The sequence below is a fragment of the Tachyglossus aculeatus genome, chromosome 11 (assembly GCF_015852505.1).
Source record: "Tachyglossus aculeatus isolate mTacAcu1 chromosome 11, mTacAcu1.pri, whole genome shotgun sequence".
In the NCBI taxonomy this organism is placed as follows: domain Eukaryota; kingdom Metazoa; phylum Chordata; class Mammalia; order Monotremata; family Tachyglossidae; genus Tachyglossus; species Tachyglossus aculeatus.
The window spans coordinates 59,180,630-59,208,319 of record NC_052076.1 but is presented as its reverse complement, the minus strand read 5'-3'; the positions used below and the strand labels follow the sequence as shown (position 1 = coordinate 59,208,319).

General features: G+C 43.9%; 1 protein-coding gene across 1 annotated transcript in view; it reads right to left on the bottom strand.

Moving 5' to 3' along the window:
- Positions 1–21,616, bottom strand: part of PEPD (peptidase D) — a 291,828-nt gene extending 270,212 nt beyond the window's left edge. Inside the window, exons 1-3 of the mRNA XM_038754595.1 lie at positions 21,559–21,616; positions 1,837–2,020; positions 251–378 (exon numbers count right to left, since the gene is read on the bottom strand). Coding sequence (XP_038610523.1) covers positions 251–378; positions 1,837–2,020; positions 21,559–21,605 — 359 coding nt within the window. The 5' untranslated portion in view covers positions 21,606–21,616. The remainder of the gene's footprint in view (positions 1–250; positions 379–1,836; positions 2,021–21,558) is intronic.
- Between the last annotated feature and the right edge of the window lie 6,074 nt (positions 21,617–27,690).

Below are 27,690 nucleotides of genomic sequence, written 5' to 3'. Positions count from 1 at the left end.
GATTGACTTTACATAAAACCATTGGTATTTGCCACATCTTCACCCATTAGACCATATTACTCAAGGAAGGACTCATACACCTCCTTCAGTTATCTCCTGAGGGCCAACAAAGGCTCACGGAGCTTTAAGGGCCCTTGAGATACCATCTGGACAAGGTCCCTGCCCACCAGACAGGCAACAGACCAATAAAGTGCCCTGCATTCAACTACTGTTGAATCCCAATCAGACAGCAGAGTATAAAGCAACTTACTTTCCCATCCAAGTCGCATGGCTTTCAGGGAGCTTAGGGACAAACAGGATCGACTTCCCAGTATCAACAGCAATGACGCCATAGCAGCCTGGTTCCGTGACTCCAAAGGACCAGTGGAAGAAAGATTCCTAGGTCAAGAAAACAGGACAGTAGTGAGTTACTACTGATCTCCAGAAAGGACCAGGGCACAAAAAAGGAGAGATGGTGGTGTTGGCTCAATATATAAGGGTAACAACCTCCCTAAAACAGTAGAAGATAAAGCCTTCTCAGCCAAGCAGCACTCATGCAGGATTTGGCAACAGAACTCCTTAGAAAAACGGCAGATAGGAAAGGTAATTACAACTGAATAATTCTTGCCCAACCCCAATAAAATATGCAAGCTGCTTAATTAAAGGGTTAGTAAAAAAAAAAAAAAAAGTGGGGGGGGGGGGTAGTCAGAAAACCCTTCGAGCAATGCCTTTAAGCAAAAATAGTTTACCCAAGCTTGCTACAAGAAATTGCAGGTTTTATTCAAACTGTAATGGAGGGTCTTAAACCAAGATGTAGCATGGCCTAATGGATAGAACACGGGCCTGGGAGTCAGAAAAACCTGGGTTTTAGTCCCAGCTCTGCCCCTTGTCTACTGTGTGACATTGATCAAGTCACTTAACTTCTCTGTGCTTCAGTTACCTCATCTGTAAAATGGGGATTATGACTGTGAGCTGCATGTGGGACATGGACTGTGTCTGACCTGATTGGAGTCAGAGGTCATGGGCTCGAATCCCGGCTCCGCCACATGTCTGCTCTGTGACCTTGGGCAAGTCACTTAACTTCTCGGAGCCTCAGTTACCTCATCTGTAAAATGGGGATGATGACTGTGAGCCCCACGCGGGACAACCTGATCACCTTGTATCCCCCCAGCGCTTAGAACAGTGCTTTGCACATAGTAAGCACTTAACAAATGCCATCATTATTATTATTATTATTAACTTGTATCTACCCCAGTGCTTAGAACGATACCTGGCATGTAGCAAGCACTTAAATACCATAAAAAAGGGGTTGTGTGATTCTAATAGTTCCATTAAACAAGTGTAGGAAAACCAGTTTTCCCTCTTCAGAGTTTCCCTCTACTTCTTGTAGGTCCCTTACCATTCTTCTCAAAAGGGGAAAAAAAAAAGATTGGAGGATGGAACAGGTTCAGAAATCAGTTTAACCAAAAGACAAACCCAGTGGTAACTACTGTAGACATTGAGAGAAAGCAAGTCATTCAGTTTCCTGTAGTGTACGTTTTCACTGTGCATTTGGAATAAAATGCTGTCGAAGAACATCCATCCAACAACATGCTCTTTCTGGATAGAGAACGATGTGATGTTGGGAGAAATGGGTAGGCACCCATACGAAAAACACACTGTAAAAACCACAAGCTTTCCTTAAAAGACTCTTCAGAAATGTAACTTCTATATTATAGAAGAATTTCTTAGAGGAATGTAGTTGGACACGTGTGCAGTTGGTAGCACATATTTAGGCACTGAACCAGTGTTACAGCAAGAAAATTCAGAAGGACATGGGAGGAGAACTTAGGCAAAAGGCTCTAACGCTAAACTCACCTGCCGAAAGACAACACCTGTATCTGTGCAGTATCTCTGAGTCTCCTCTCCCCCCTGGAGCAGAACAAAGGAATTCTTCTGCACAGCCTTGTTGTCTCTCAAACGATCACACAGGCGCTTTCTATTCAAGGCAAAGAGGGCCACTGGCACTTTCAAGGTTTCATTTCCCAACCAAAAGGAGGGTCTGCAAAGCAAGAAACACAATCAGCTGATGTTTTTGGTTAGTGACACTTGAAAATGACAGATGTGTGGACAGGGCTAGATACTTTGTTGAAAAAAATACAAAATTGCTTGGATTAAACAACTTACTTGCAAAGGGTTACAGCTCCAGAGACTGTGGTTACTCTAAATATGCCAAACTATTGTCTGAAATGGATTTCACTGAGCTTATCAATTCCTACTTCACTTCCCAGACCTAAAAGCATTTCAAAAATTACACCAAAAGAACCCTGACCCAGGGCCCAGTAGAACTGCTCAATGACCAGACATAGTTAGATACTACTTCTAAATAGATGGGGATTGTGTCTACCAACTTTACTGTATTGTACCCTCCCAAACATGCAGTACAGTTCTGAGAAGTTAACTGCTCAGTAAATACCACTGATTGAATGTAAATCTCTCACAGTCTATAATGGTTGAAGTCAGGCACTTCCCCTAGCATTCAACACTGCAATTGGGGGAAAAAAAATCCTCAGGATGGGCAGATCATCTCCTGAATTACCACCCTCACTTTGTCCCAACCACCTGTTTCTACCTCACCACAATGTTTCTCACCATGGAAAAACCCAAACACCTAAAGGCACTGACTCTCCTGCAAAGTGCTGTCACACTTGTTGTGAATGAATCCAAAAGCCTCTGGGCAGTCATGAAGCCCCAGAACTGACAACAATCCTGATAACAGCTTAAAAAGACCCCCAGAGTGAATTCAGCAGCAGCACTTAATGAGCACCTACTGCATGCAGAGCACTGTACTAGGCCCTTGGGAACACAGACTGAAAAGACATTCATGCCCTCTCCCAAACCCACAGCATTTATGTACATATCTGTAATTTATTTATATTAATGTCTGTCTCCCCCTCTAGGCTGTTAGCTCATTTGGGACAGGGAATATGTGTCTGTTTATTGTTATACAGTACTTTCTCAAGCACTTAGTACAGTGCTCTGCACAGAGTAAGTGATCAATAAATATGACTGAATTAACATAGCCCCTGCCCTTGAAAAGCTTACAATAAAATGGGAGAGACAAGCAGAAGCCTCTTATAAACAAGATGCAACACAACAGGATAGATTAAGATAAATAACTTTCACTTATCCAAATGTAAGACTTTCTCTTTCCCAAGTACCAATCTGAGGGCACAGGGGTGGGCTGGCTGGAGCCTTTTAACTAGCAATTTCACTTTTCACATCTTTTGTGTTTTTGCCTTTACAATCCAGGCCTTTCGCCAAACCTACAAATAAAGAATGTGAGCAGAGCAAAGGTCCTGGAGTATGAATTTTATATGTGTGTTTTTTAAAAAACCTGCAGCTATATGGACAAGAAGTCAATGGAATTGACCTCTTTTTAGATAACAAAATAGAAGTGAATTGGGCAGAAACTTACAAAAATATGGCCTTGTGATACTGTAACGGTGCCAACAAATGAAATCATCTTAGTCAACACCGAGACTTAGGTTTCACTTGCATAGTACCTCTCTGCTCTCGTTAAAATCCATCACAAGAGGCAATGAAAAAAAAAAAGAGTTTCTGAAGGCTACAAGATAGAACTGAGGGGTTACATATGGAACTGCAAATGGAGCCTCAACTATTTAGCCTTACACAGCAATTGTGGGAAAAGTTACAGAAAATCAATCTAGATCCATCATAAGAAATAGCACAAGGATTCTCCTGAAACAAAAGTTAGAAACAGTTTTATTTTTGGTGGTGGGTTTTTGGGGGAGTGCAAGGTGGCTAATATTATTTAATAAATGCTTATGTACCAAGCACTGTACTAAGCACTTGAGTAGATAATCAGGTTGGACACAGTCCCTGTCCCACAAGGAGCTCCCAGTTTAAGTAGGAGGGAATGGATTTAATCCCCACTTTACAAATGAGGAACTGAGGCACAGAGAAGTTAAGGGATTTGTCCAAGGTCACACAGCAGGTAAGTGGCAAAGCTGGGATTAGAACCCAGGTCCTCTGACTCCCAGGCCTGTGCTCTTTCCATTATACCACACTGCTTCCCAAGTTCTAGCAACTATTGCATAAATGAGTGTACCTCAATTGGGTATGCCTTCCAATTAATCTACACTTGGAAAATACCACAATACCCCTTTCCAACTGATACATGTTTACTTATCAAGCACCTAAGTGTTAAGCACTGTACTAAGCATAAGGAAAGCAACATGCCCATTCCCTAACCTCAAGCAGTTCCCAATCTAATGGAGGTAGCACAGACAAAAATCATCTACAAAGAGTCAGAGCAGGAGAAAAATAGAAGGAAGTAGTACAACTCAAACAAGATTGAATGAACACATAAACAGGAATACATCATGGATATATAACCACTGAGGTTAAGAATAAACTAGATGTGTTAAGGATGGGTGTTGAGTTGATGCCACATAATACATTTTAATCATTATTGGAAGTGGGAGATAAACAATGAAGAACATGATATGTTATCTTTGTGAAATTAAAACTGGTTTTCAGGACTGGTAACCTCAGTGGTCACCTCAAAGATGGCTATCAATTAGGTCTGTCTTCTCATGAAATTTTTCCTGTTCATTACCCAGTGCCTGTTTCCAATCTTCATCGAGCCCAGAGTCACTTTTCAAGTCCAGAATGAGAAATATTTCCCCATTTTAGTTTTCTAGGGGGTATATGATCATTATCTGTGTGCTGCCATCATTAGGGTAACCAGCATGGCCTAGTGAATAGAGCATGGGACAGGGAGTCAGAAGGTCTTGGGTTCTAATTCCAGCTCCACCACTTATCTACTGTGTGTCCCTAAGCAAGTTATTTAACTTCTTTTTCTGTGCTTTGGTTACTTCATGTATAAAATGGGGATTAAGACTGTGAGCCCCATGAGGGGCATGAACTATGTGCAACCTGATTAGTACAGAGGTTAGTACAGGGCCTGGCACATAGTAAGTGATTAACAAATACCATAAAAATTAGAAAAAAGGCTGGGGGAATTTAAAATCTAGCCATCCAGCAGCAACCCAAGAAGGAGCAGTGACAGGACAGGAATAAGGGACTCAGAAAAGGGGCAGTTTGGCCAAGTGGATTCAGCATGGGCCTGGGAGTCAGAAGGACCTAGGTTCTAATCCTGTATCTGCCACGTGTCTGCTGTGTGACAGTGGTCAAGTTACTTCAGTTCTCTGGGCCTCAGCTACCTCATCTGTAAAATGGGGATTAAAAATAGGAGCCCCATGTGGGACATGGACTGTGTCCAAACTGATTAGCTTGTATGTACACCAACGCTTAGAAGCAGCGTGGCTCAGTGGAAAGAATATGGGCTTTGGAGTCAGAGGTCATGGATTCAAATGCCGACTCCGCCAACTGTCAGCTGTGTGACTTTGGGCAAGTCACTTAACTTCTCTGTGCCTCAGTTACCTCAGATGTAAAATGGGGATTAAAACGGTGAGCCCACCATGGGACAACCTGATCACCTTGTAACCTCCCCAGAGCTTAGAACAGTGCTTTGCACATAGTAAGCGCTTAATACCATTATTACCTGCCACATAGTAAGCACTTAATACCATAACAAACAAACAAGTGAAGGAAGCAGGAGGAGAGGTAAAGAGACAGTGATTTTTAGTTTTTGTTGGGGGGCCCAGGGGGCAGGATGGAAGAGAGAAAGAAAATAATAAGAGAATACCTACTCCCTGGATGACTAGGAAACTAAGACTAACAAATTAATGTGAAAAACTTAAACCTCAAAAGACTACTCCTCGCTATTGAGCTTACTCAGTGAAACTGGGTCTTGGACCTCAAAACCTTCCACAAAGCAGGAGCCAGGCTGCTGAAAAGGAACCCTGTGCTTCATGGGCTCACATCTTCTTGGAAGAAATTAATGTTTAGAAAGGTGCCTGGAACACAGTAAGCACTTAAATAACATTAAAAAAAAGAAATTGCAAAGGGAGAGCAGATGAGTAGAGAATGAAAAAGATGGAAGGAGGCAGAAGAGGACAGACTGTTCGTTTTTGGGTTCTGTAACAGCAGTTTGATAGGATTTGTCTTTTATGATTTGTGGAGTGGAACAGCAAGTGTGGAGCCCCAGGTGATGAGATAGGGATAACTGGGGTTCAGAACCAGTCCCAGCTCTGTAAGAGCTGCCCCAGGAATATACACACTCAGTCAAATCCTGCTATTAGGACTATTGGGTCACCTCCTGGCCCCATCCACCTTGCCATTCACCCCAGCAGCCATGCTTAAAAGCCCAGAACTGGGACAGCAGTACTTGTGAGGGTAGGAGCTTTAGCAGCAGAAGAAGGGGGAGTGGGAGGAGGCAGGGCAGCCAGGAAGAGGAAATGAAAGTAGGAGAGGGCATGCCTTGACCCCTTTCAAGCCTCACACCATCGACTCAGATTGTGATAATTTCCTTCCTGTTCTCTAGTCATTCCAACCACACACCCCTCCAAATTCTACCCAGAAGCACCAACAGCAGGCACTGCCAGCTTTTAAATTACATATTATCAATTACTTCTATTAGTGTCTCTCTCCCATTCTAGACTTTAAGCTCATTGTGGCCAAGGAATGTGTCTGTTTATATTGTTGCATTACTTTCCCAGGAGCTTAGTACAGTGCTCTGCACACAGTAAGCACTCAATAAATACGACTGACTGATTGAGTCCACCTTGCTTTGCCTCACTAGGAGAGGCAGAGGATCTGGCAGTGGAGTAAGCAGGGTGTCTTTGGGACTCAATCTCTGGTAGTGGGACTGTCCTGGAACTGAGGCCCAGTCTCTCCCACTGGTTGGCCTAGAAACAAAATGTTTAAGCTGAAAGGAAGGTTTGCCCTCCATCCTCACTCTGTTCTCCCATTCCCCAAGCTCCAGCCTCCCCTAGCTGCTAGCCATAAAAGGTAATGGTACCCCCTACCTGGAGCTGGACTCAGCAGGGGTAAGCCAAGAGGTGAGAAAATGATTTTTCAAGCAGAAGATTTTTTTTAAAAAAAAAAAGATGAAAGGGGAAGGAAGGAACAATACAGGAAAAAAAAACTTAAAAGGAGAGAGGAAAAAAGTCAAGTTGGAGGGAGGAAAAACACAGGAGCACAGCAGGCATGAAGAAATAGGCCATAATTGAAGATGAAATGATAGAGGTAGAAACCAAGAAAGAAAGGATGGTGATGAAGAGACAGGGGCACAAAAGGAAAGAACAAAAAGAATTGAGAGAGCAGAGGACAATGGATTGAGAGGGGATGGAATAAGAAGAAAGAGAGAAAGATGACGACCAGGATCCTTGGCCAGAGTTCCAGTTCCAAGCTCCACCTTCCCTTGAATTATGGGAAATGGTAAAGTGTGAGTGTAAAGAAATCCTTAAAAGTCCCAGGTACTCCTGGAATGTGTAGTTCCCCAAGTGAGACCATGCACACTGGGGGCTACTTCAGATTCCGTATCTTCACTATTCATTCATTCAATTGTGTTTATTGAGCACTTACTGTGTGCAGAGCACTGTACTAAGCACTTGGTACCCAACAACGGGCTCACAGTCTAGAAATATGAAACCCTATGCTCAAAAAACGTTCAGACTTCTAGGGGCAGAACACCATTACCCCCTTAACAGGCCTCTTAGCTGTCACTATGGTAGCTCTGCCCAATGGGGAGGTTTGCCAGAGAAAATGGAGAGCCTGTGGGAAACTTGTGTAGAGAAGAGGAGGATGGAGGAAATGGATAGGTGGATTTTCCCATGTTTTAGATTAACTCTTACATTTTTGGCTCTTTTTTATGGTATTTAAGCACTTACTATGTGCCAGATCCTGCACTCAGTACTGGAGTAGACACAAGATCATCAGGCTGGACACAGTCCTTGTTTCATATAGGGCTCACAAACTTAATCCCCATTTTACAGATGAGGTAACTGAAGCTTAGAGAAGTCAAGTGATTTGCCCAAGGTCACAAAGCAAACAAGTGGTTGAGCCAGGATTAGAACCGAAGTTCTCTGACTCCCAGGCCTGTGCTCTTTCCATTAGGCTACATGGCTTCTCTTGAAGCCCCACTTCTAAAAGTCTTCTCTCACCTCAGAAGCCCAGCCTGGGGTTCTGGTTCCATGGGAATTCCTGAACCCCCAAAGTGGGATGGGGGAGAGAAACCCATTTATGGATGCAATGGACTTTTTTTTTTTAACATTTCAGGCAAAAATAAAATTGAACAATCAAGTTTTCTTTTTGGTAAAATACTGAGCTTCAAAAGAAAAACTTACTCCATAGGTGAGAAGCAGAGTGGTCTAGTCGAAAGAGCATAGGCCTGGGAGCAGAGGACCTGGGTTCTAATCATGCCTCTGCTTTTTGGCCAGTATGCAACTTTGGCTTTCTCTATGCTTCAGTTTCTTCATTGATAAAGTGGGGATTAAGTTCCTGTTCTCCCTCCTTGGACTGTGAGCCCCATTTGAGACAGGAACTTTGTTGAACTTCATTGTCTTGTATCTACCAGAGCATTTAGCACATATAAAGTAGTTAAATGCAATTACTCTTCTTAAGTAAGCCCAGCTGTGCATTTTCATTCATCTCAATCAAATGGAACTTGGCTAATTTAGTATCATTGGGTCATCAACCCTAAATGCTAAGACTATATATCTGTCCAACCTGAATCTCTTATACCTACCCCAAGCACTTAGCACAGGGCTTCACACATAAGCACTTAAATATTATTCAGGATTCTAACCTGTCCATCATACATTTTGTTTTTTAAAAAATGGTATATGTTAAGTGCTTACTATGTGTCAAGCAGTGGGCCAGATACAAATCAATCAGATAGGACACAGTCCTTGTCCCATATGAGGCTCACAGTCCAAGTAGGAGGGAGAACAAGAATTCAATCCCTATTTTACAGATGAGGCATCTAACACAGTGAGAAGTGACTTGTCCAAGATTACACAGCAGGTAGAACTCAGGTCCTCTGACTCCCAAGCCCTTGCTCTTTTCACTTTCCCACAAAAAATACAATATCAAAAGACCCAAATGCTGAGATTCCATCACAGTACATCTTGACCAAGCTTATAGTAAGACTGTAAAACTTCCAAAGGACGAGGATTAACTCTCTAGAAGTAGCATGGTATAGTGGATAGAGCTCAGGCCTGGGAGTCAAAAGGTCATGGGTTCTAATCCAGCCTCCAGCATTTGTCTGTTGTATGACTTTGGACAAGTCATTTAACTTCTCTGTACCCCAGTTACCTCACCTGTAAAATGAGGATTGGATCAAGACAGTGAGCCCCATGTTGGACAGGGACTGTGTCCAACCCAGTTTGCTTGTATCAACCCTGGTGCTTAGTACAATGTCTGGCACATAGCAAGTGCTTAAAAAAGTACCATAATAATTATTATTATTTTATTTTAAAGCAGCCTGGCCTAGGGGAAAGAGCACGGGCATGGTAATTAGAGGACCTGAATTCTAATCCCAGCTCTGCCACTTGCATTTGTGTGAGACCTTGGGCACATCACTTGACTTCTGTGCCTCAGCTTCATCATCTGAAATATTAGGATTAAACCCTACTCCCTTTTACTTAGAACACAACCCCCAAAAGGGAAACACAGTGCCCAATTTATCATACTTAACCCAGTGCTTTTTAAATACCCTAATTTTTATATAATAATGATGGTATTTGTTAAGTGCTTACTATGTGCAAAGCACTGTTCTCCAAGAGCTTAATACAGTGTTCTGTACATGTACACAGTAGATGCTCAGTGCTATTGAATGACAGCCTAATCAATTCAGCTGTTTTGGATCCAGTGAAGTTAAACATGACACTTTTCAAGAACATAATTAGTACTACAGTTTTAGGAATCTGCTTCATAAAAATTGCTTCTTCTGAATTACTGTGTCAGTGCAAAATAGTGGAGTTTGGCTATTTCAGCTATTTTAAAAGTTTGCTGAATGGTTAAAATATAGAACTAAGAGGGAGAAGTTGAGAATCCGCCCCCTTCCTCCTGCTTTCTCGATCCCATCTCAGTCTTTTTCCACCTTTCTCCCTCCTGGCTGATGCAAATCAGCAGGGCAGCATCTCCAGGGTCCAGGGTGATGCACTGCCAACGCTGAGCTACATCCTGACTAGTCTACGTCCAACTGAGTTCCTCGGGGTCCAGATAGATCAGGGGAAGACTTTACACATGATTGGTTCCCCCTCCTTTAATGTATTTTAGCATCTGCCCTTCCTACTAGATTGTAGGCTCCTCAAGAACATGGATCAGATACATCTACTAATACTAGACTCACCCGAGTCCATTCAGTCAATTGTATTTGAGTGCTTTCTGTATGCAGAGCACTGTACTAAGCACTTGGGAGAGTACAATACAACAATAAACAGACATTCCTTGACCACAATGAGCTTACAGTTTAGAGGACTGTAAGGAGTGTAAGCCTTCCATAAACACTTTTGATCAACTGAGGGGAAGAAAAGAGCAGGTGGGAAACCCAGTGACCAGGGCAAACAAAACATTCAGATCATTCCTTTTACATTTTCAAACCGGGTGGGCAAGCTTTTTGGCTCGAGGGCCAAAGCTGAACTGCTCCTTTTTCTCTGTCTGTTCTCTTCTCCCGTGGGGCTGAGGGAGGTGGACAGCGGATGGGAGGAAGAGAAGCGGATGGGAGGAAGAGAAGCGAGGCCTTAAAGCCCCCAAGCAGCCCAGCCCAGGTGTCAGGGACTCTCACCACATTTCTGCTTGCCTCATGCTTGGCTCTTGCAGGAGGCTGGATGTGCAGGGCACTGAGGGGGTGGAGGGCCAGAGACCCTGAGGCACTTATGACTGGGCTGTACTTCTGCTTCACCTGCCTGCCTGCCACTCAATTTTATTTGAGCACTTACTATGTGCAGAGCACTGTACCACACACTTGGGACAGTACAATAAGCACATTCATTCCCTGCCCACAATGAGCTTAAAGCCTACAGGGAATAATAATTGTGGTGCGTGCTAAGCACTTACTATGTGCCAGGCACTGTTCTAAGAGCTGGGGTAGATACAAGCTGATCGGGTTGGACACAGTCCCTGTCCCACATGGGGCTCACAGTCTTAATCCCCATTTTACAGATGAGGTAACAGGCTCAGAGAAGGGAGGTGACTTGCCCAAGGTCACACAGCAGACACATGGCAGAGCCAGAATTAGAACCCAGGTACTTTTGACTCCCAAGTCTGTGCTCTAGCCACTAGACCACACTGCCCAGCAGCGGGGAGCCATAATGGTGGGAGGTAGGGAAAGAAGAACAGACACCTCTAACCTGTGTAGGGTTTGGGCTTGGAGCATCACAGAGCTTTAGAGTAAAAGCTAAAAAGTTGTCCCTTTTCTTTTTCTAGGTCTTCTCTAAGACTGCCAGCCCCATATGGGACAGAGACTGCATCCAAATCACTTATATTGTATTCACCCCAGTGCTTAGCACATATTAGAAGCAGTGTGACTTCTGAATAGAGCATGGGCCAGGGAGTCGGAAGGACCTGGGTTCTAATTCTGGCTCTGCCCTTGTCTGCCGGGTGACCTTAGGCAAGTCTTTTCAATCCTCTGTGCCTCAGTTACCTCATCTGTAAAATAGGGATTTGAGATTGTGAGCCCTATGTGGGACAGGGACTGTGTTCGCCCTGAATATATCTACCCCAGTGCTGAGTACCATGTCTGGTGCACACTAAGCACTTAAATACCACAATTATTACTATTATTATTAAATGCATAACATACCACATATTCTCCCCCAAGTAACTTCCTGCTGGGGTTAAATTTGGGCATGTGAATCCTGAAAGACTGAAAGTAAAAGAATAAATAAAATGTCTAACTGGAACATCACCCAGGTGATGCCTGGGCATCCTGGGGGAGAGTGGCAGAACAGTCATCCCGGGACTTCTCGCACACTGGAGCTGAGTTCCAAGATCCTTCCATCACCAGTCTCTTGGTGTCGTGCACACCCTCTGGATGCTACTGAAAACCATAATACACTGGATATTTGCGCAGGGGAGAAAGACTAACCCGGCCTTGCTAGGCCTATGTGGATCCAGCAAATGTGAGCTGACCCCTGGCAGGCAACTTAGATCAGAGATCATTCCCTCTGGGATGACCTGCCAACCTGCAGTAGGGGAGGAATGGGGAGGAAGCATCTAAACTAATATTGGTTCTTCTACTTTGTGTTTACAGTACAGCAAAAATGATATAGTCCTTCCACACAGTGCTCTTATGAAGCATTAACAATAAAAAGCCATGATTCAAGATCAACTGTCTCAGTATAATTCAGTCTCTTTCCAGCCGCTTATTGAAGCCATTCTTCTCCACGGCTGGAGGATCATTTGCTTTCCATAGCTTCCCAAAGAGATCACATGCTGAATTCAGCTAAACTGTTATCCTGCTGAACTGGTGCCAAGATAGGGAAAGAAGGAAAAGTAACCCACATTAACCTTAAAGTATAAGAGTGATGTGCCATCATGTATTAATTATTATCCGACTTGCATGGAAATTATGAGTTTGTGAAGAGGTAACCTTTGATTTGTCACGGCATAAGTCAAACTTCTATCAGACCTTATCACCCCTAAATCCAAAGCCAACAGTTCCTTCCTGCAAACGCAGCAAAAGCAAAACTAATAAAACAATTATGGCTTTATTTTTGTAATGTTTTATTGTTAAGATGGTATGGGCAATTTAGAAGGCAAAAGCCATGCTATCTTCTAATTTAACTGTAAGACTCTTTTTATAACTGAGCACTGTCTAAGGACACAGGTGAAGCCCGATTAACTTTATTACCCTGACGAAGAACTGTGTGATTTCAAAATTCTGTGGCTCAATAACTCATGAAAAAACATGCAGGGTAAGCACTTCCCTGGGAAGACTAACCACAGGAACAGAAGAGATATTCCATGCAGCTCAATAATTTTTTTCCTTAATCTTCACATGATCAGTTTGGGTCCTCTAACTAGGTAAAAATGACTTATTTGGATTATGAAAAAAGGGTGTTTATGATCTCCCAGTAGGTGAAGAAACACAAAGGCATTTCAGTGCAAGTCTACAGCTAGTCAAGAAGCATTTTTGAGATGAGAGAATTCTCAACTCGTGGACAGTCTAAAACTGCTTCGTCTTCCAGGCCACACTGCCGAGAAACAGTTTAGCAACTCCTTCAGTTGACAAAAATTTCTCCCAATTCAGTAACAAATGGCAGTGAAGTGCTGTTTCAGAACAGTAACATATTCTGGTGTGGAGGTGGGGAGGAAGACATGTACAAAATTGGGGATTCAAAAAAATGCAATTTCAGTTTAGTTTATGTCTCCTACAGAAACTGAACTGTACTAGAGTCTCCTAGAAGACTCCCATTTCCAGAATCCTACTGAGCTTCATAGAGGCTGTGCCTTATAGAAATTAGTTTGAGCCTCCAAAGATGGCATTCATCTGTTCTTGTATTTTTATTTGCATGGATTATCTTCCTCTTTTCCTCATATCCTCACCCCCTGACTCCAGGTGGGGTGACATTCACCTTCTGACCAACAACGAGCAGAAATTCCAATTAAAAAATATTATGTTCTGCCAACTCAAAATTCTGGGTTATAATTCACTGGGGCCTCATCTTAAACCATGCCTGCCCAGTAAAAATTAAAAGTTGGTTATGGTTCAGCTGGCTAATTCAGTTTAGCATTTTGGTTGAATCTGTTTTGTTGTGTTTCATCCCATGGAGTAAAAAGAGAATAGCGTACCTGGCTCAGAGAAAGGGTGGGTGGGTGTGGCAGGTGGGCCGGGGGAGAGGGACAATGTCTGAGGGGGAGGGAAAATGAAGTTCACAGGAAGCAGGGTGTTTCTATAGCCAAAAACCGAGCCATGAGCTGTCTGGTTTGGCAAATTAGGTGGATTAGGGTGTCCTCCATTAGTCATTTCAGTAGGAAACGACCCTTTAGTGAAACTAGGTCTTACAGTCTTTGCCAATAGTTGCACTTCAGGCATTCCATGCACATGTGAGCAGTGCCTTCAGGCTTTCTTGTTAAAGGCAAGGCCGAACAGTAGCCACTGTAAGAATATGACTTTCCTTCCCCCAGCTCCAGACCCACCTCGTCCCTTTCTCCCCCACATTCTGAGCATTTAAATGAATCACTCTGGATAGCTGTAGAAGAGGTGTCATTATACTCAATCAATGGTATTTGTAGAGCACTAAAAGCTCCTTGCAGCAGGCGGCATGTCTGATGCCCCCCTTTAAGATCCTCCCCAAAGCACAGAGCTTCAATGCTATGGACATCACCAATGCTAGCACTGTCAGCCATCTTGCTTCATATGCCATTAATATGAGCAGTCACGGGGTGTGGGCATGAGACAGATTCAGCCACCACCATTCAATGACCCAATCGCCTTTCACTGGAGCTGAGACCTGATTAGCCTACTGTAGCTTTCAGAACTTACTGAAGGCAGCATAGGCTAGAAGAGTTTACAATCAAATACTGTGCCTGGAGCAGTGGGGAGTGAGAGAATTCCCTCCAACCCTCTGTAGTTACTTTCTTGTTTTATACTGCTAGTTTTTTTTAACAGTATTTGTGCTTACTATGTGCCAGGCACTGCATTAAGCACTGGGGTAGATGCAAAATAATCAGATTGGACACAGTCCCTGGCCCATACAATTGGCTCACAGTCTTAATCCCCAATTTACAAACAAGGTAACAGACACAGAGAAGTTAAGTGACTTAAGTGACTTGGCCAAGATCACACAGCAGACAAATGGCAGAGCATGGATTAGAATGCAGGTCCTCTGACTGCCAGGCCAGTGTTCTTTCCACTAGACTATATTGCTTCTCCTAGTATTTCACTGTTATTGTTCCACATACCAGTTTATCTTCATTAACCTTGTTGGAATGGGCTGGATCTAATCTAATTTGTAATTTTCTCAGGGCTTAGCATGGTGCTTCACTCATAGTAAATGCTAATACCACAGCTATTACTCCTCACAATCAATGGTATTTATTGAGAATCTATTGGGAGCAGGATATTGAACTAAGCAATTGGGAGAGCACAAGACAATATACTAGCTAAACATAATCCCTGCCCACAAGGAGCTTATAGACACTAAGTTTCAGCTGAAAAAGAATATAAATGCTGGGTTGAATATCCAAGTGCTTAAGCACCTAGTACAGTGCCTGACATATAGTAAGTGCTTAAATACCACAATTATTATTATTATTATGGGTTACTAACCCAAGTGCACAGGCAAAGCTGAAGGGAAGGCAGATAGGGGCAGAGGGCATAACCAGGGAAGGCCGCTTGGAGGAGAAATGATTTTAGTAGGACTTTGAAGACAATGAGAGTGGCAGACTGTCAGACATGAGGAGGGATGGAGTTCCAGACTAGAAGGAGGATGTGAGTATGGGGACATTGGCGAGACAGACGAGGTCAAGACAGTGCACAGGTAGGTGTTAGAAGAGGAAGCATCTGACCTGGGTTAGAGTAGCAGATTGAAGAGTAAGGTATGAAAAGGAAAAGCCGACTGAGTGCCTTAAAGCCAACGGTAAGGAGTTTGAAGAGGAGATAATAATTAGTAATTATGGTATTTGTTAAGCACTGCGTCCCAGGTACTGTACTAAGCATTGGATAACTGTGGTATTTGTTAAGCACTTACTATGCACCAGGCACCACACTAACCACTATGGGGTAATACAAGCAAATTGGGTAGGACATAGTCCCTGTCCCACATGGGGCTCACAGTCTTAATCCCCATATTAGAGATGTGATAATTGAGGCACAGAGAAATTCATTCATTCAATAGTATTTATTGAGCTCTTACTGTGTGCAGGGCACTGTACTAAGCGCTTGGGAAGTACAAGTTGGTAACATATAGAGACGGTCCCTACCCAACAGTGGGCTCACAGTCTAGAAGGGGGAGACAGAGAACAAAACAAAACATATTAACAAAATAAAATAGAATGAATATGTACAAATAGAGTAATATGTACAAACATATATACATATATACAGGTGCTGTGGGGAGGGGAACGAGGTAAGGCAGGGGGAAGGGGAGGGGGAGAAGGGGAAGAGGAAGAAAGGGGCTCAGTCTGGGAAGGCCTCTTGCAGGACGTGATCTCTCAGTAAGGCCTTGAAGGGAGGAAGAGAGCTAGCTTGGCAGATGTGCGGAGAGAGGGCATTCCAGGCCAGGGGGATGACGTGGGCCGGGGGTCGACGGCGGGACAGGCGAGAACGAGGCACGGTGAGATTAGCAGCAGAGGAGTGGAGGGTGTGGGCTGGGCTGTAGAAGGAGAGAAGGGAGAGAAGGTAGGAGGGGGCGAGGCGATGGAGAGCCTTGAAGCTGAGGGTGGGGAGTTTTTGCCTGATGCGTAGGTTGATTGGTAGCCACTGGAGATTTTTGAGGAGGGGAGTAACATGCCCAGAGCGTTTCTGGACAAAGACAATCCAGGCAGCGGCGTGAAGTATGGATTGAAGTGGGGAGAGACAGGAGGATGGGAGATCGGAGAGGAGGCTGATACAGTAATCCAGATGGGATAGGATGAGAGCTTGAACGAGCAGGGTAGCGGTTTGGATGGAGAGGAAAGGGCGGATCTTGGCGATGTTGGGGAGGTGAGACTGGCAGATTTTGGTGACAGCTTGGATGTGACTTGCCCAAGGTCACACAGCAGACAGGTGGAGGAGCCAGGATTAGAACCCATGACCTTTCGACTTCCAGGCACATGCTCTATCCCCTAGGCTAAGCAGCCACTGGTGGTTTTTGAAGCACTGAGTCATGGACTGCATTTTTTTTTTTTTGGAAAAATGATCTGGGCAGCAGGATGACATATGGACTGAAGAGGGGAGAGACAAGGAGGCTGGGAGGTCAGCAAGGAAGATGATTCAGTTGTCAAGGTAGGCTATAAGTGTGGTGGTAGTTTAGATGGAGAGGAAGGAATGGATTATACAGATGTTGTGAAGGTAGAACCAACAAAAGTTAGGTGATAGCCTGAATGAGCAGGTTGAGAGAGAGAGATGAATAGAGGATAATGCCAATGTTATGGGCTTGTGACACAGAGGATAGGATAGTGGTGGGGGATAGTCTTGGGGAGGACTGGCTTGGGGTGGGAGTAATAATACTGAATCATGGTATTTATTGAGCACTAGTGGTCAAGTGCTGGGGTATTCATTCATTCAATCGTATTTATTGAGCACTTACTGTGTGCAGAGTGCTGAACTAAGTGCTTGGGAAGTACAAGCTGACAACATATAGGGGTAGATACAAGTTAATCAGATAGGACACAGTCCCCATCTCAAATGAGACTCCATCTAAGTAGGAGGGTAAACAGTCACTGACTCCCCATTTTAGATGAGGAAACAGCCCAGAGAAGTGACTTGCCCCAGGTCACACAACAGGCAATTGACAGGGCTGGGATTAGAACCCAGGTCCTCTGACTCCCATGCCCTTCCATTAGGCTACACTGCCAAATCGATGAGGAGATCTGTTTTGGAAAATCAAGTTTGACATGTTGGTGAGACATTCAAGTATAGATGTCCTGAAGGCAGAGGGAAGTGTGAGAGGTTGACTTGGGAATCATCCACCTATAGATGGTAGTTGAAGCCATGGGAGTAAAATGAATTCTCCAAGAGAGTGGGGGTAGAAAGAGAATAGGTGACACAGAACTGAGCCCTGAGGGACATCCACAGTTAAAAGGCAGGAGGCAAAGGAGGAGCCGGTGAAAGAGACTGAGAAGGAGCAGCCAGAGAGAAAAGAGAAATGTGGCAGTCAATGTGAAGTGGACTATTGGGTTATCAACTGAGAAAAGTCAACTGGATAAATCCTCATTTCTTCCCTTCACCTGAGCTATGCAGTCCCATCTGATGCTTTACTGGCAGTAAGAACTTGGGTTCAGGCAGCAGAACTAGCATGCTGTCTTTGTCCAAAGGACAAAAGGGTTTGCTTGTACTTCTAAATCACTGTTCAGCACAGTACAGTTGGCAAACGTGATCCCTGTTCCCAGTGGGCTTGCATTCTAGTAAATAATCTTCCTATCTCAGGGAACATGATTATAGCTTTGTAACATGCTATAAAGGCAGAGGCTCCTACCAGATTAATTATGTTCTAACATGCATTTTCAAAAGTGCCACGTACAGCTTTTTCGAGTTTGACATATTTCTGATGCTTCCAAGGATTTCCAAGTCAAGAGAATCTTCCTTTTCAGCAATTATTTATATTTCTCAACACCACATCAACTATCCCCAAGGGTCTCTCCCCACTTAAGTCTATACTTCACTCTGCTGCCTGGATCATCTTTGTGCAAAAACGCTCTGGGCATGTTACTCCCCTCCTCAAAAATCTCCAGTGGCTACCAGTGAACCTACGCATCAAGCAAAAACTCCTCACTCGGCTTCAAGGCTCCCCATCACCTCACCCCCTCCTACCTCACCTCCCTTCTCTCCTTCTACAGCCCAGCCCACACCCTCCACTCCTCTGCCACTAACCTCCTGACTGTACCTTGTTCTCGCCTGTCTCACCGTCAACCCCCAGCCCACACCATCCCCCTGACCCAGAATGCCCTCCCTCCGCACATCCGCCAAGCTAGCTCTCTTTCTCCCTTCAAAGCCCTACTGAGAGCTCACCTCCACCAGGAGGCCTTCCCAGACTGAGCCCCCTTTTTCCTCTCCTAATCCCCATCCACCCTGCCCTACCTCCTTCCCCTCCCCACAGCACCTACATATGTTTGTACAGATTACTCTATTTTACTTGTACATATTTACTATTCTATTTGTTTTATTAATGATGTGCATCTGGCTTTATTTCTATTTATTCTTATGACTTGACACCTGTCCTCATGTTTTGTTTTGTCTGTCTCCCCCGTCTAGACTGTGAGCCCATTGTTGGGTAGGGGCATCTCTGTATGTTGCCAACTTGTACTTCCCAAGCACTTAGTACAGTGCTCTGCACACAGTAAGCACTCAAATATGATTGAATGAATGAATGACCAAGGACTCTAATTCCCATCTGTTCTCTCCCCCAGCATTTAGTACAGTGCTCTGCATGCAGTAGCACTTAGTAATAGTAAGCACTCTTACTATATCTTGACACGCTTTTCTCTCTTCTTCCCAAGCAGGATATGTTAACAGATGGTTTATTATATGTAACAAATTAGCAGGAGTATTCAGAGCACACTTTAAGTTCTTTTTTCATAATTGCTAGAGGAATGCATTGTCAGAGCATTCACTCTAAAAAAACATTTGGCCTTGCTCCTTTGAAAGCCCCTATTCCCTCCAGCCTCTCTCCTGTCAAATCAATGCTATTTATTGAGTACTTTCTTTGTATTCAGAGAGTACAATACAACAGAATTAGCAGACACTTTCCATGCCCGTAACGATTTTAGTCTACAGGGGGAGACAGATTAATATGAATACATAATTTATAAAATATACTTTATTTTTATCTGTAAATGTTGTTCTGTACTCTCAAGTGCTTAGTACAGTTTTCTCTACAAAGTGCTCAATATCATTCAATCTCACACACACATACATCAGAAGTTATTCTCATTAAGAAACCACAAGAGGGATAGTAATTATAATAGGCAATAATGGTGTTTACTATGTGCAAAGTACTGGGGTAGATAGAAGTTAATCGGGTCAGATGCAGTCTCCATCCCACATGGGGCTCACAACCTAAAGGATTAAGAGGACAGGTACTGAATCCTCATTTCACAAATGAGGAAACCAAGGCACTGCCAAGTTGTTTGCCAAGGTTACACAGAGGGCAAGTGGCAGAAGTAGGATTAGTACCCAGGTCCTCTGGCCCACTCTTTCCACTAGGCCACACTGCTTCTCACACCAGAACCACTCAAGCAGTTCCTAGAATTTCATTCTTTTCTACAGGCTTGCTAGACTTTCCAGAGGCCATGGACATTGAGGAAAAAGTTTGATGTTGCTACTATTCACAATTATACTAGTTCTTGAGACAAATACTGCTCCTTCACCTTTACAGGAAGACAGACTCAAAACTACTTGCCCTAGAACACTGGACAAGTCAGGGATACACCGCTTCCCTTCCCAGTTTAACGGTAGCATCTGCCCAGCAACATAAGAGAATATTCGCAAATTTGCAATAATATACTATTAAAATAGGTGTTATGAAAGTTGAAGGGAGGGGAGGGGAAGATGAAGGAGAAAGTGTTTATTCCAGGGCTTTCAATCTGGGGCACAACATAGTACCCCAAGCATACAGCTAAATGGGCATGGACAAAATTGCTGATATTGAGGTAACTGAGTTTAGCTTCCCTAGATTATGTAAATCTTACCTTTGGTGCCTAGTAGAATTTAACTGGCAAAAAAAAAAAATTGCCTGAGTTTACTGCATACGATTGGAGATACAGAAGCAGCATGGCTTAGTGGACAGAGCACGGCCGGGAGTCAGAAGGACGTGGGTTCTAGTCCCAGCTCCCATACTTGTCTGCTGTGTGACTTTGGGCAAGTCACAACTTCTCTGGGCCTGAAGTAAAATGGGCATTAAGAGTGTGAGCCCCATATGGGACAGGGACTATGTCCAAACGGATTAATTTATATCTACCCCAGCACTTGGCACACATCATCCCCCCTAGATGTGGGTTAAACACTTCTCCAATTGTTCTGCCTATAAATTAGATTATTGAACTCTTCACACAGCCTTGAGTTTGACTCTAATCCTATTTTTTTCAGTATACACTTAGGGGCCACAAGGCATTTGGAGAAGCAGCATGGCTTAGTGGAAAGCGCATAGGCCTGGGAGTCAGAAAGGCCCACATTCTAGCTCCAGCTCCCACACTTGTGTGCTGTGTGAACTTAGTACATTGTAAGCGCTTAGACTGTGAGCCCCACGTGGGACAACCAGATTACCTCGTAACTACCCCAGCACTTAGAACAGTGCTTGGCACATAGTAAGCGCTTAGACTGTGAACCCCACGTGGGACAACCAGATTACCTCATATCTACCCCAGCCCTTAGAACAGTGCTTAGCACATAGCAAGCACTTAATACCATTATTATTATTATGGCATTTAAGCACCTCCTGAGTATCAAACACTGTTCTAAGCACTGTTAGAAGCAGCGTGGCTCAGTGATAAGAGCCCGGGTTTGGGAGTCAGAGGTCAGGAGTTCAAATCCCGGCTCCGCCGCTTGGCAACTGTGTGACTTTGGGCAATTCACCTAACTTCTCTGTGCCTCAGTTATCTCATCTGTAAAATGGGGATTAAGGCTGTGAGCCTTACGTGGGACAACCTGATTACCCTGTGTATACATAATAATAGTGATGACATTTATTAAGCGTTTACTAAGTACAAAGCACTGTTCTAAGCGCTGGGGAGGTTACAAGGGAATCAGGTTGTCCCCACAGTCTTAATCCCCATTTTACAGTTAAGTGACTTGTATCTCCCCCAACGTTTAGTACAGTCCATATAGTAAGCGCTTAACAACTGCCATTATTATTATTATTATTATTCTAAGAGCTGGCTTGCAGCCGTGTCGTTGCCCGGCTTAGCTGACACAGCTGCCACAGCCCCTGCGGGGAGGACCCCCTTCCTCCCTCTCTCCGTCCAGAGAGGGAAGGGGACCCAAGGCTACCAAGAGGGAAAGGAACAGGGGTGAGCCGGACTTACCCCCCAGCTACAGCCATGTTACTCGAGCTCCGGCCTCGCTCGCTCATCACGTGCTCTGCAAAGAGCATCAGCTGAGCCCCGGAGCTTTAGTGACGGAGGAGAGGGCGTGGACTGGTCCTGGATAGGCGTGGCCAGTTCAGGGAGGGGCGAGGCCACAGCACGGGTCTGGCAGCCAGAGGCTCTGGGCTGCAATTCTGGCTGTTGTGTGACCTTGGGCAAGTCACTTAACTTCTCTAATAATGATAATAGCGGCATTTATTAAGCGTTTACTATGTGCAAGGCACTGTTCTAAGCGCTGGGGAGGTTACAAGGTGATTCAATCGTATTTACTGAGCACTTCCTGTGCTCAGAGCAATCAATCAATCAATCAATCAATCGTATTTATTGAGCACTTACTATGTGCAGAGCACTGTACTAAGCGCTTGGGAAGTACAAATTGGCAACACATAGAGACAGTCCCTACCCAACAGTGGGCTCACAGTCTAAAAGGGGGAGACAGAGAACAGAACCAAACATACCAACAAAATAAAATAAATAGGATAGAAATGTACAAGTAAAATAAATAAATAAATAAATAGAGTAATAAATATGTACAACCATATATACATATATACAGGTGCTGGGGGGAAGGGAAGGAGGTAAGATGGGGGGATAGAACAGTGGTGCTTATAATAATAGTGATGGCATTTATTAAGAACAGTGCTTTGCACATAGTATGTGCTTATAATAATAATGATGTCATTTATTAAGAACAGTGCTTTGCACATAGTAAGTGCTTATAATAATAATGATGGCATTTATTAAGTACTTACTATGTGCAAAACACTGTTCTAAGCACTGGGGAGGTTACAAGGTGATCAGTTTGCCCCACGGGGGGCTCACAGTCAATCCCCATTTTACAGATGAGGTAGCTGAGGCGCAGAGAAGTGACTTGCCCAAAGTCACACAGCCAACAGTTGGCAGACCTGGGATTCAAACCCATGACCTCTGACTCCAAAGCCCATGCTCTTTCCACTGAGCCATGCTGCTTCTCTGTGCCTCATCTGTAAAATGGGGATTAAGACTGTGAGCCCCATGTGGGACAAGGACTATGTCTGACTTGATTATCTTTCATCTACCCCAGAGCTTAGAACTGTGCTTGGCACATAATAGGCCCTTAACTAATAACACAATTATTATTACTTCTCTGTGCCTCAGTTACCTCAAGTCTAAAATGGGAATTAAGATTGAGCCATATATGAGGCAGAGACTGTATCCAACCTGATTAGCTTATATCTAACCCAGTAAAAGCTGGAACATTGTAAGCAATTAATGAATACCATTAAAAGAAAAAAAATTCACTGATGGTGTGGGAGGTGGGCCAAGCTAGGCTATCTCACCTTCTAGACTGTAAGATCATTATGAGCAGGGAATTTCTCCACTAATTTTGTTGTATGGTACTCTCCCAAGGATTTAGTATGGTGCTCTGTGTGTAGTAAGCACTCAATAAATACCATTGATTGATAGGCTGGCAGCATGGGGAAGAGTTGAGCTGGTGCTCCTGGGGGTCATAATAATAATAATAATTTTGGTATTAAGCACTTACTATGTGCAAAGCACTGTTCTAAGTGCTGGGGAGGATACAAGGTGATCAGGTTGTCCCATGTGAGGCTCACAATCTTAATCCCCATTTTACAGATGAGGTAACAGAGGCACAGAGAAGCTAGGTGACTTGCCCAAAGTCACACAGCAGACAAGTGGCAGAGCAGAAATTTGAACCCATGACTTCTGCCTCCCAAGCCCGTGCTCTTTCCACTGAGCCATGCTGCTTCTCTAATGGTTCCACCTGCCAGGGCTCTGAAGGCCTTTCTCCAGATTAAGCATGAGTCTCTGCTGCCCTTCTCCCACCGCCCCCCAGACTGTAAATTCCTTGAGGGTAAGGATCCTACTAACTCTATTAACAAAGTTGATTCACCTGTGCTGGGCAGCAGAAGCATGGGAAAGACTCAAAGGTGGGTGAACAAGTGATCAAAATGTTAATCAAAGACAATGGCAGAGACTCAAACTTTTGCTGTGTAGAAGGCAATGGTAAACCACTTGCGTATCTTTACCAAGAAAACTCTATGGATACACATATCAGAACAACCTTATGACAAAAGATGGGATTTTTCTGAAGAGGGTGTGATTACGGAGTCACTGCGGTTTGGAAAGGACTTGGCATTTGAAGAAGTCTCCAAGCACTTAGTAAAGTGCTCAGCACACAGTGAGTGTCCAATAAACACTATTGCTTGCTTAATGGTAGAAATCTCCATCACCCTAGAAAGTCTGGATTTAGGCATATTCGGATCTTAGGATGTTTCCTGCATGTTTAGAAGTCTCCCTGCATGAGGATTAATAGACTAAAGGAAGCTTGATCCAGACAAATCCCCAGCTGCTGCCCCTCTACCTTCAGAGGTGCAAACCTGCTCCAGAGATTGACTCTGGGTTCTTAAGATGGGAATCCTAAATTGGAAGCCATCTTGAGATAGAACCCCCACCGCCGTTTCAAAGCCCTACTGAGAGTTCACCTCCTCCAAGAGGCCTTCCCAGACTGAGCCCCCTTTTTCCTCTCCTCCTCCCCATACCCCCTGCCCTACCTTCTTCCCCTCCCCACAGCACCTGGATATATGTTTGTACAGATTTATTACTCTACTTTACTTGTGCATATTTACTTTGTTAATAATGTGTGTTTAGCTTTAATTCTATTGTTCTGATGATTTGACACCTGACCACATGTTTTGTTTTGTTGTCTGTCTCCCCCTTCTAGACTGTGAGCCCATTGTTGGGTAGGGACCGTCTCTATATGTTGCCAACTTGTACTTCCCAAGCGCTTAGTACAGTGCTCTGCACACAGTAAGCGCTCTATAAATGATTGAATGAATGAATGAATCTGGACTTGGGCTTCACAAGTGCTGCCGATGTCCCAAGAGTCACAGTTGACCGCCCCTACCCCTAATCCTTAGGGTTCTGTCCAAGTAGGGAGAAGCACCCCTGAGAACAGAGATGGGTGCTTGCCGCAGCACATAATTGTGCTGCACTTTGCACTCATTCAGAAGGAAGTGGCTGGCATATGAAAATCTAGTTGAATAGAGACAGGCCTTGGACTCTGAGATGGTCTGGAAACAGAATCAAGAAATGTTTCTGATACAACAAGCCACCAATTCTTCCAGGAAGCCTTCACTGCCTAATCGCTCATCTCCCCACCCTATTTCCCTCCTTATTGTACCTCTGCACTTGACTCCTTACCCCCTAAGCACAAAGGTACACATCCCATTCCTCCACCAGCATTTATATGAATACCATTATACTTGTTTGCTTTCCCTAATTTTAATTTATTTCAGGGCCTGACTTTCCTTTCCACCTTCCCCTGGCCACCCGATTGTAAACTCTTTGAGAACTGGGGTTGTGCCTACAAACTCCAAAATACTCACCCAGGGCTTACTTAATATAGTCCTCTGCACAGAGTAGTCACTCAATAAGTATTAGCAGCATGGCCTAGCGTGGTCTAGTGGAAAAACCATGGGCCTGGGAGTTAGAGAACCTAGGTTCTGATCCCAGCTCTGCCACTGGTCTGCTGTGTGACCTTGCATAAGTCACTTAACTCTCTTGTGCCTCAGTTTCCTGAGGATTAAATACCTTATCTCCCTCCTACTTAGACTGTGAGCCCCATTGTGGGACTTGACCCTGTTACATATTGATTATCGAGTATCTACCTCAGTGCTTAGTGCAGTTTCTGACACAGGACAAGCACTTCGTAAATGCCACAATTAGTATTATTATTTTAGTGATTCTCCTCACCAGCAACCACAGAAGAAAAGCCGTGAGCTGGGGACTAATTTAATTATTGACAATTTACCTTGAAAGCCCATGTTAACCCCTTATCTTGGGCCCATCAACGGTCATGCCATTTCCCTTTTTTCTGTTGGGTGAAATTTGGCAGGAAAGCTAAAGAAGTGCTTATGGGACTATGGGCCTGAGGCCGAGGCCAGAAGAGTGTATGTGAGAGTGCAAAATCCATCATTCTGGTATCCTGAAACAAATCTTTATTGCCCACTCACAGGGTTTATAGCCTGGTATTATGATTTTGGCATTCTGGTGCCTAAGCTCTTCATTTACATGTAGAGCAGTATACTGGGGCCTCTTCTTTCTGGGCTCAGACATATTGCTAGGGAAGAGCAAAATGATCATGATCACTACCCATTCAGGGGTGAAAGTCTCCAATCCAGCCACCCTGTACTCCAGGACCAACCGTAACAAGCATAATCATGTAAGCATAACCACTGAGGTATTATTGTTCAAGATTGCTAACATCAAGAGGGGAATTATCAGCCAGAGTGATTTCAAGGCAGCTCTTTCAGGAGAAGCTGGCAAAATGAACAAAACTAATGAATGTTTATAAAGCCAGATGTAAATGACTGTCGGGACATTCCTTCTATTCTTGCTGTCTTGGTGGGAGTTCAAGGCAAGGAAGTTAAAGCCTAGTTTTTCAAAAAAAACTTTAGGCATTGGGGACAGGGAGAAAGTATGAATCAAGAAGATATGGGAGTGGGTGGGTACTGTGAATCAAGAAGAGATGCGGGGGATAATTTTTTCTTCATTTATCAAGCGACAGAGTTGGAAGTAAAAACAAAGATTTTTGCAAAACATTTACCAAACAAGGCTGGCATACTTGTCCAAACATTTCTGTGGATATGACATGGCACCAATTACACCACTCCCTGGTGCCATATTTTAGTTCCATGATGCCTAGCAGAGCAGACCATGCTCATTACATGGAGAGTTGGTGGTGAGAGAGAGAAAAAGGTTAGGGGAGGAGGCAGTGTGTTGGCAACACCAGACAGACAGCAGTATCTGTTTCCCACTGGCCAGGAATGCACCTATCTTCCTCTAAAGCAGTAAGAAAGGAGGATAATAATTATTATTATTTTGGTAATCATTAAGCTCATAATATATGCCAAGCACTGTACTAAGTGCTGGAATAGGTACAAGATAGTTAAGATGGGCACAGTTCCTGTCCTAAGACTTACAGTCTAAGGATTCATTCATTCAATCATATTTATTAAGTTCTTACTGTGTTTAAAGCACTGTACTAAGTGCTTAACACTGTACTAAGGGTCCCTTGCCACTCCACCAGGTGTGCCAAGTTGGGCACCGAGCAGGCTTTCAAAGACAGAGTTGGGTTTCTCTGCAACAGGTGAACGATGTAAAAATGGAAAAGTAAAATCCCTGGTGTTACCCCACCAAAGACAGAGAGATACATTAAATCTGTTTTAAATAAATAACTTTCATGAAAAATAGTAAGCCCCCAGTGTGCTAAAAGAAATAGACAATGGAAACAACCAATACCAAAACATTTTCTTACTCTGTTACTGCTTATATATACTATCCCCTTTAACAAGAAAATGATAATTTTCCTGAATAGTGGATGTTAGAGATGCCCCAAAACTAAGAATCCTCTGTGAGTTGTAAATTATTTAAAAGGTAGAAACTCCTCCTACTTTGCATTATGAAACTGAGTGTTTGGTTTTCATACCTACTTAGTCCTAGCCCTTGTTGGGTTTTTTTTTCCAATTCCTTGACTAATGGCCATTTCCCATCTTTTGTTAGCTTTTTATGGTCAGAGAACATGTCTACCAACTCTGTTGTATTGAACTCTCCCAAGTGCTTAAATACAGTGCTCTGAACAAGTACTCAATAAATACCACTGACTGATTGATGCATCATGATTCTCCCAGAATCCTTAGGGAATAAACTTCAGTGGCAGGGGGTAATCTCTGTTCAACAGATAACTTTGCCATGAGAAGCAGTGTGGCTCAGTGGAAAGAGCACGGGCTTTGGAGTCAGAGGTCATGGGTTAGAATCCCTGCTCCGCCTCATGTCTGCTGTGTGACCTTGGGCAAATCACTTAACTTCTCTGAGCCTCAGTTACCTCATCTGTAAAATGGGGATGAAGACTGTGAGCCCCACGTGGGACAACTTGATCACCTTGTACCCTCTCCCCCAGCACTTAGAACAGTGCTCTGCACATAGTAAGCACTAAACAAATGCCATCATTATAGAGAAGCAGCGTGGCTCCGTGGAAAGACCATGGGCTTTGGAGTCAGAGGTCATGGG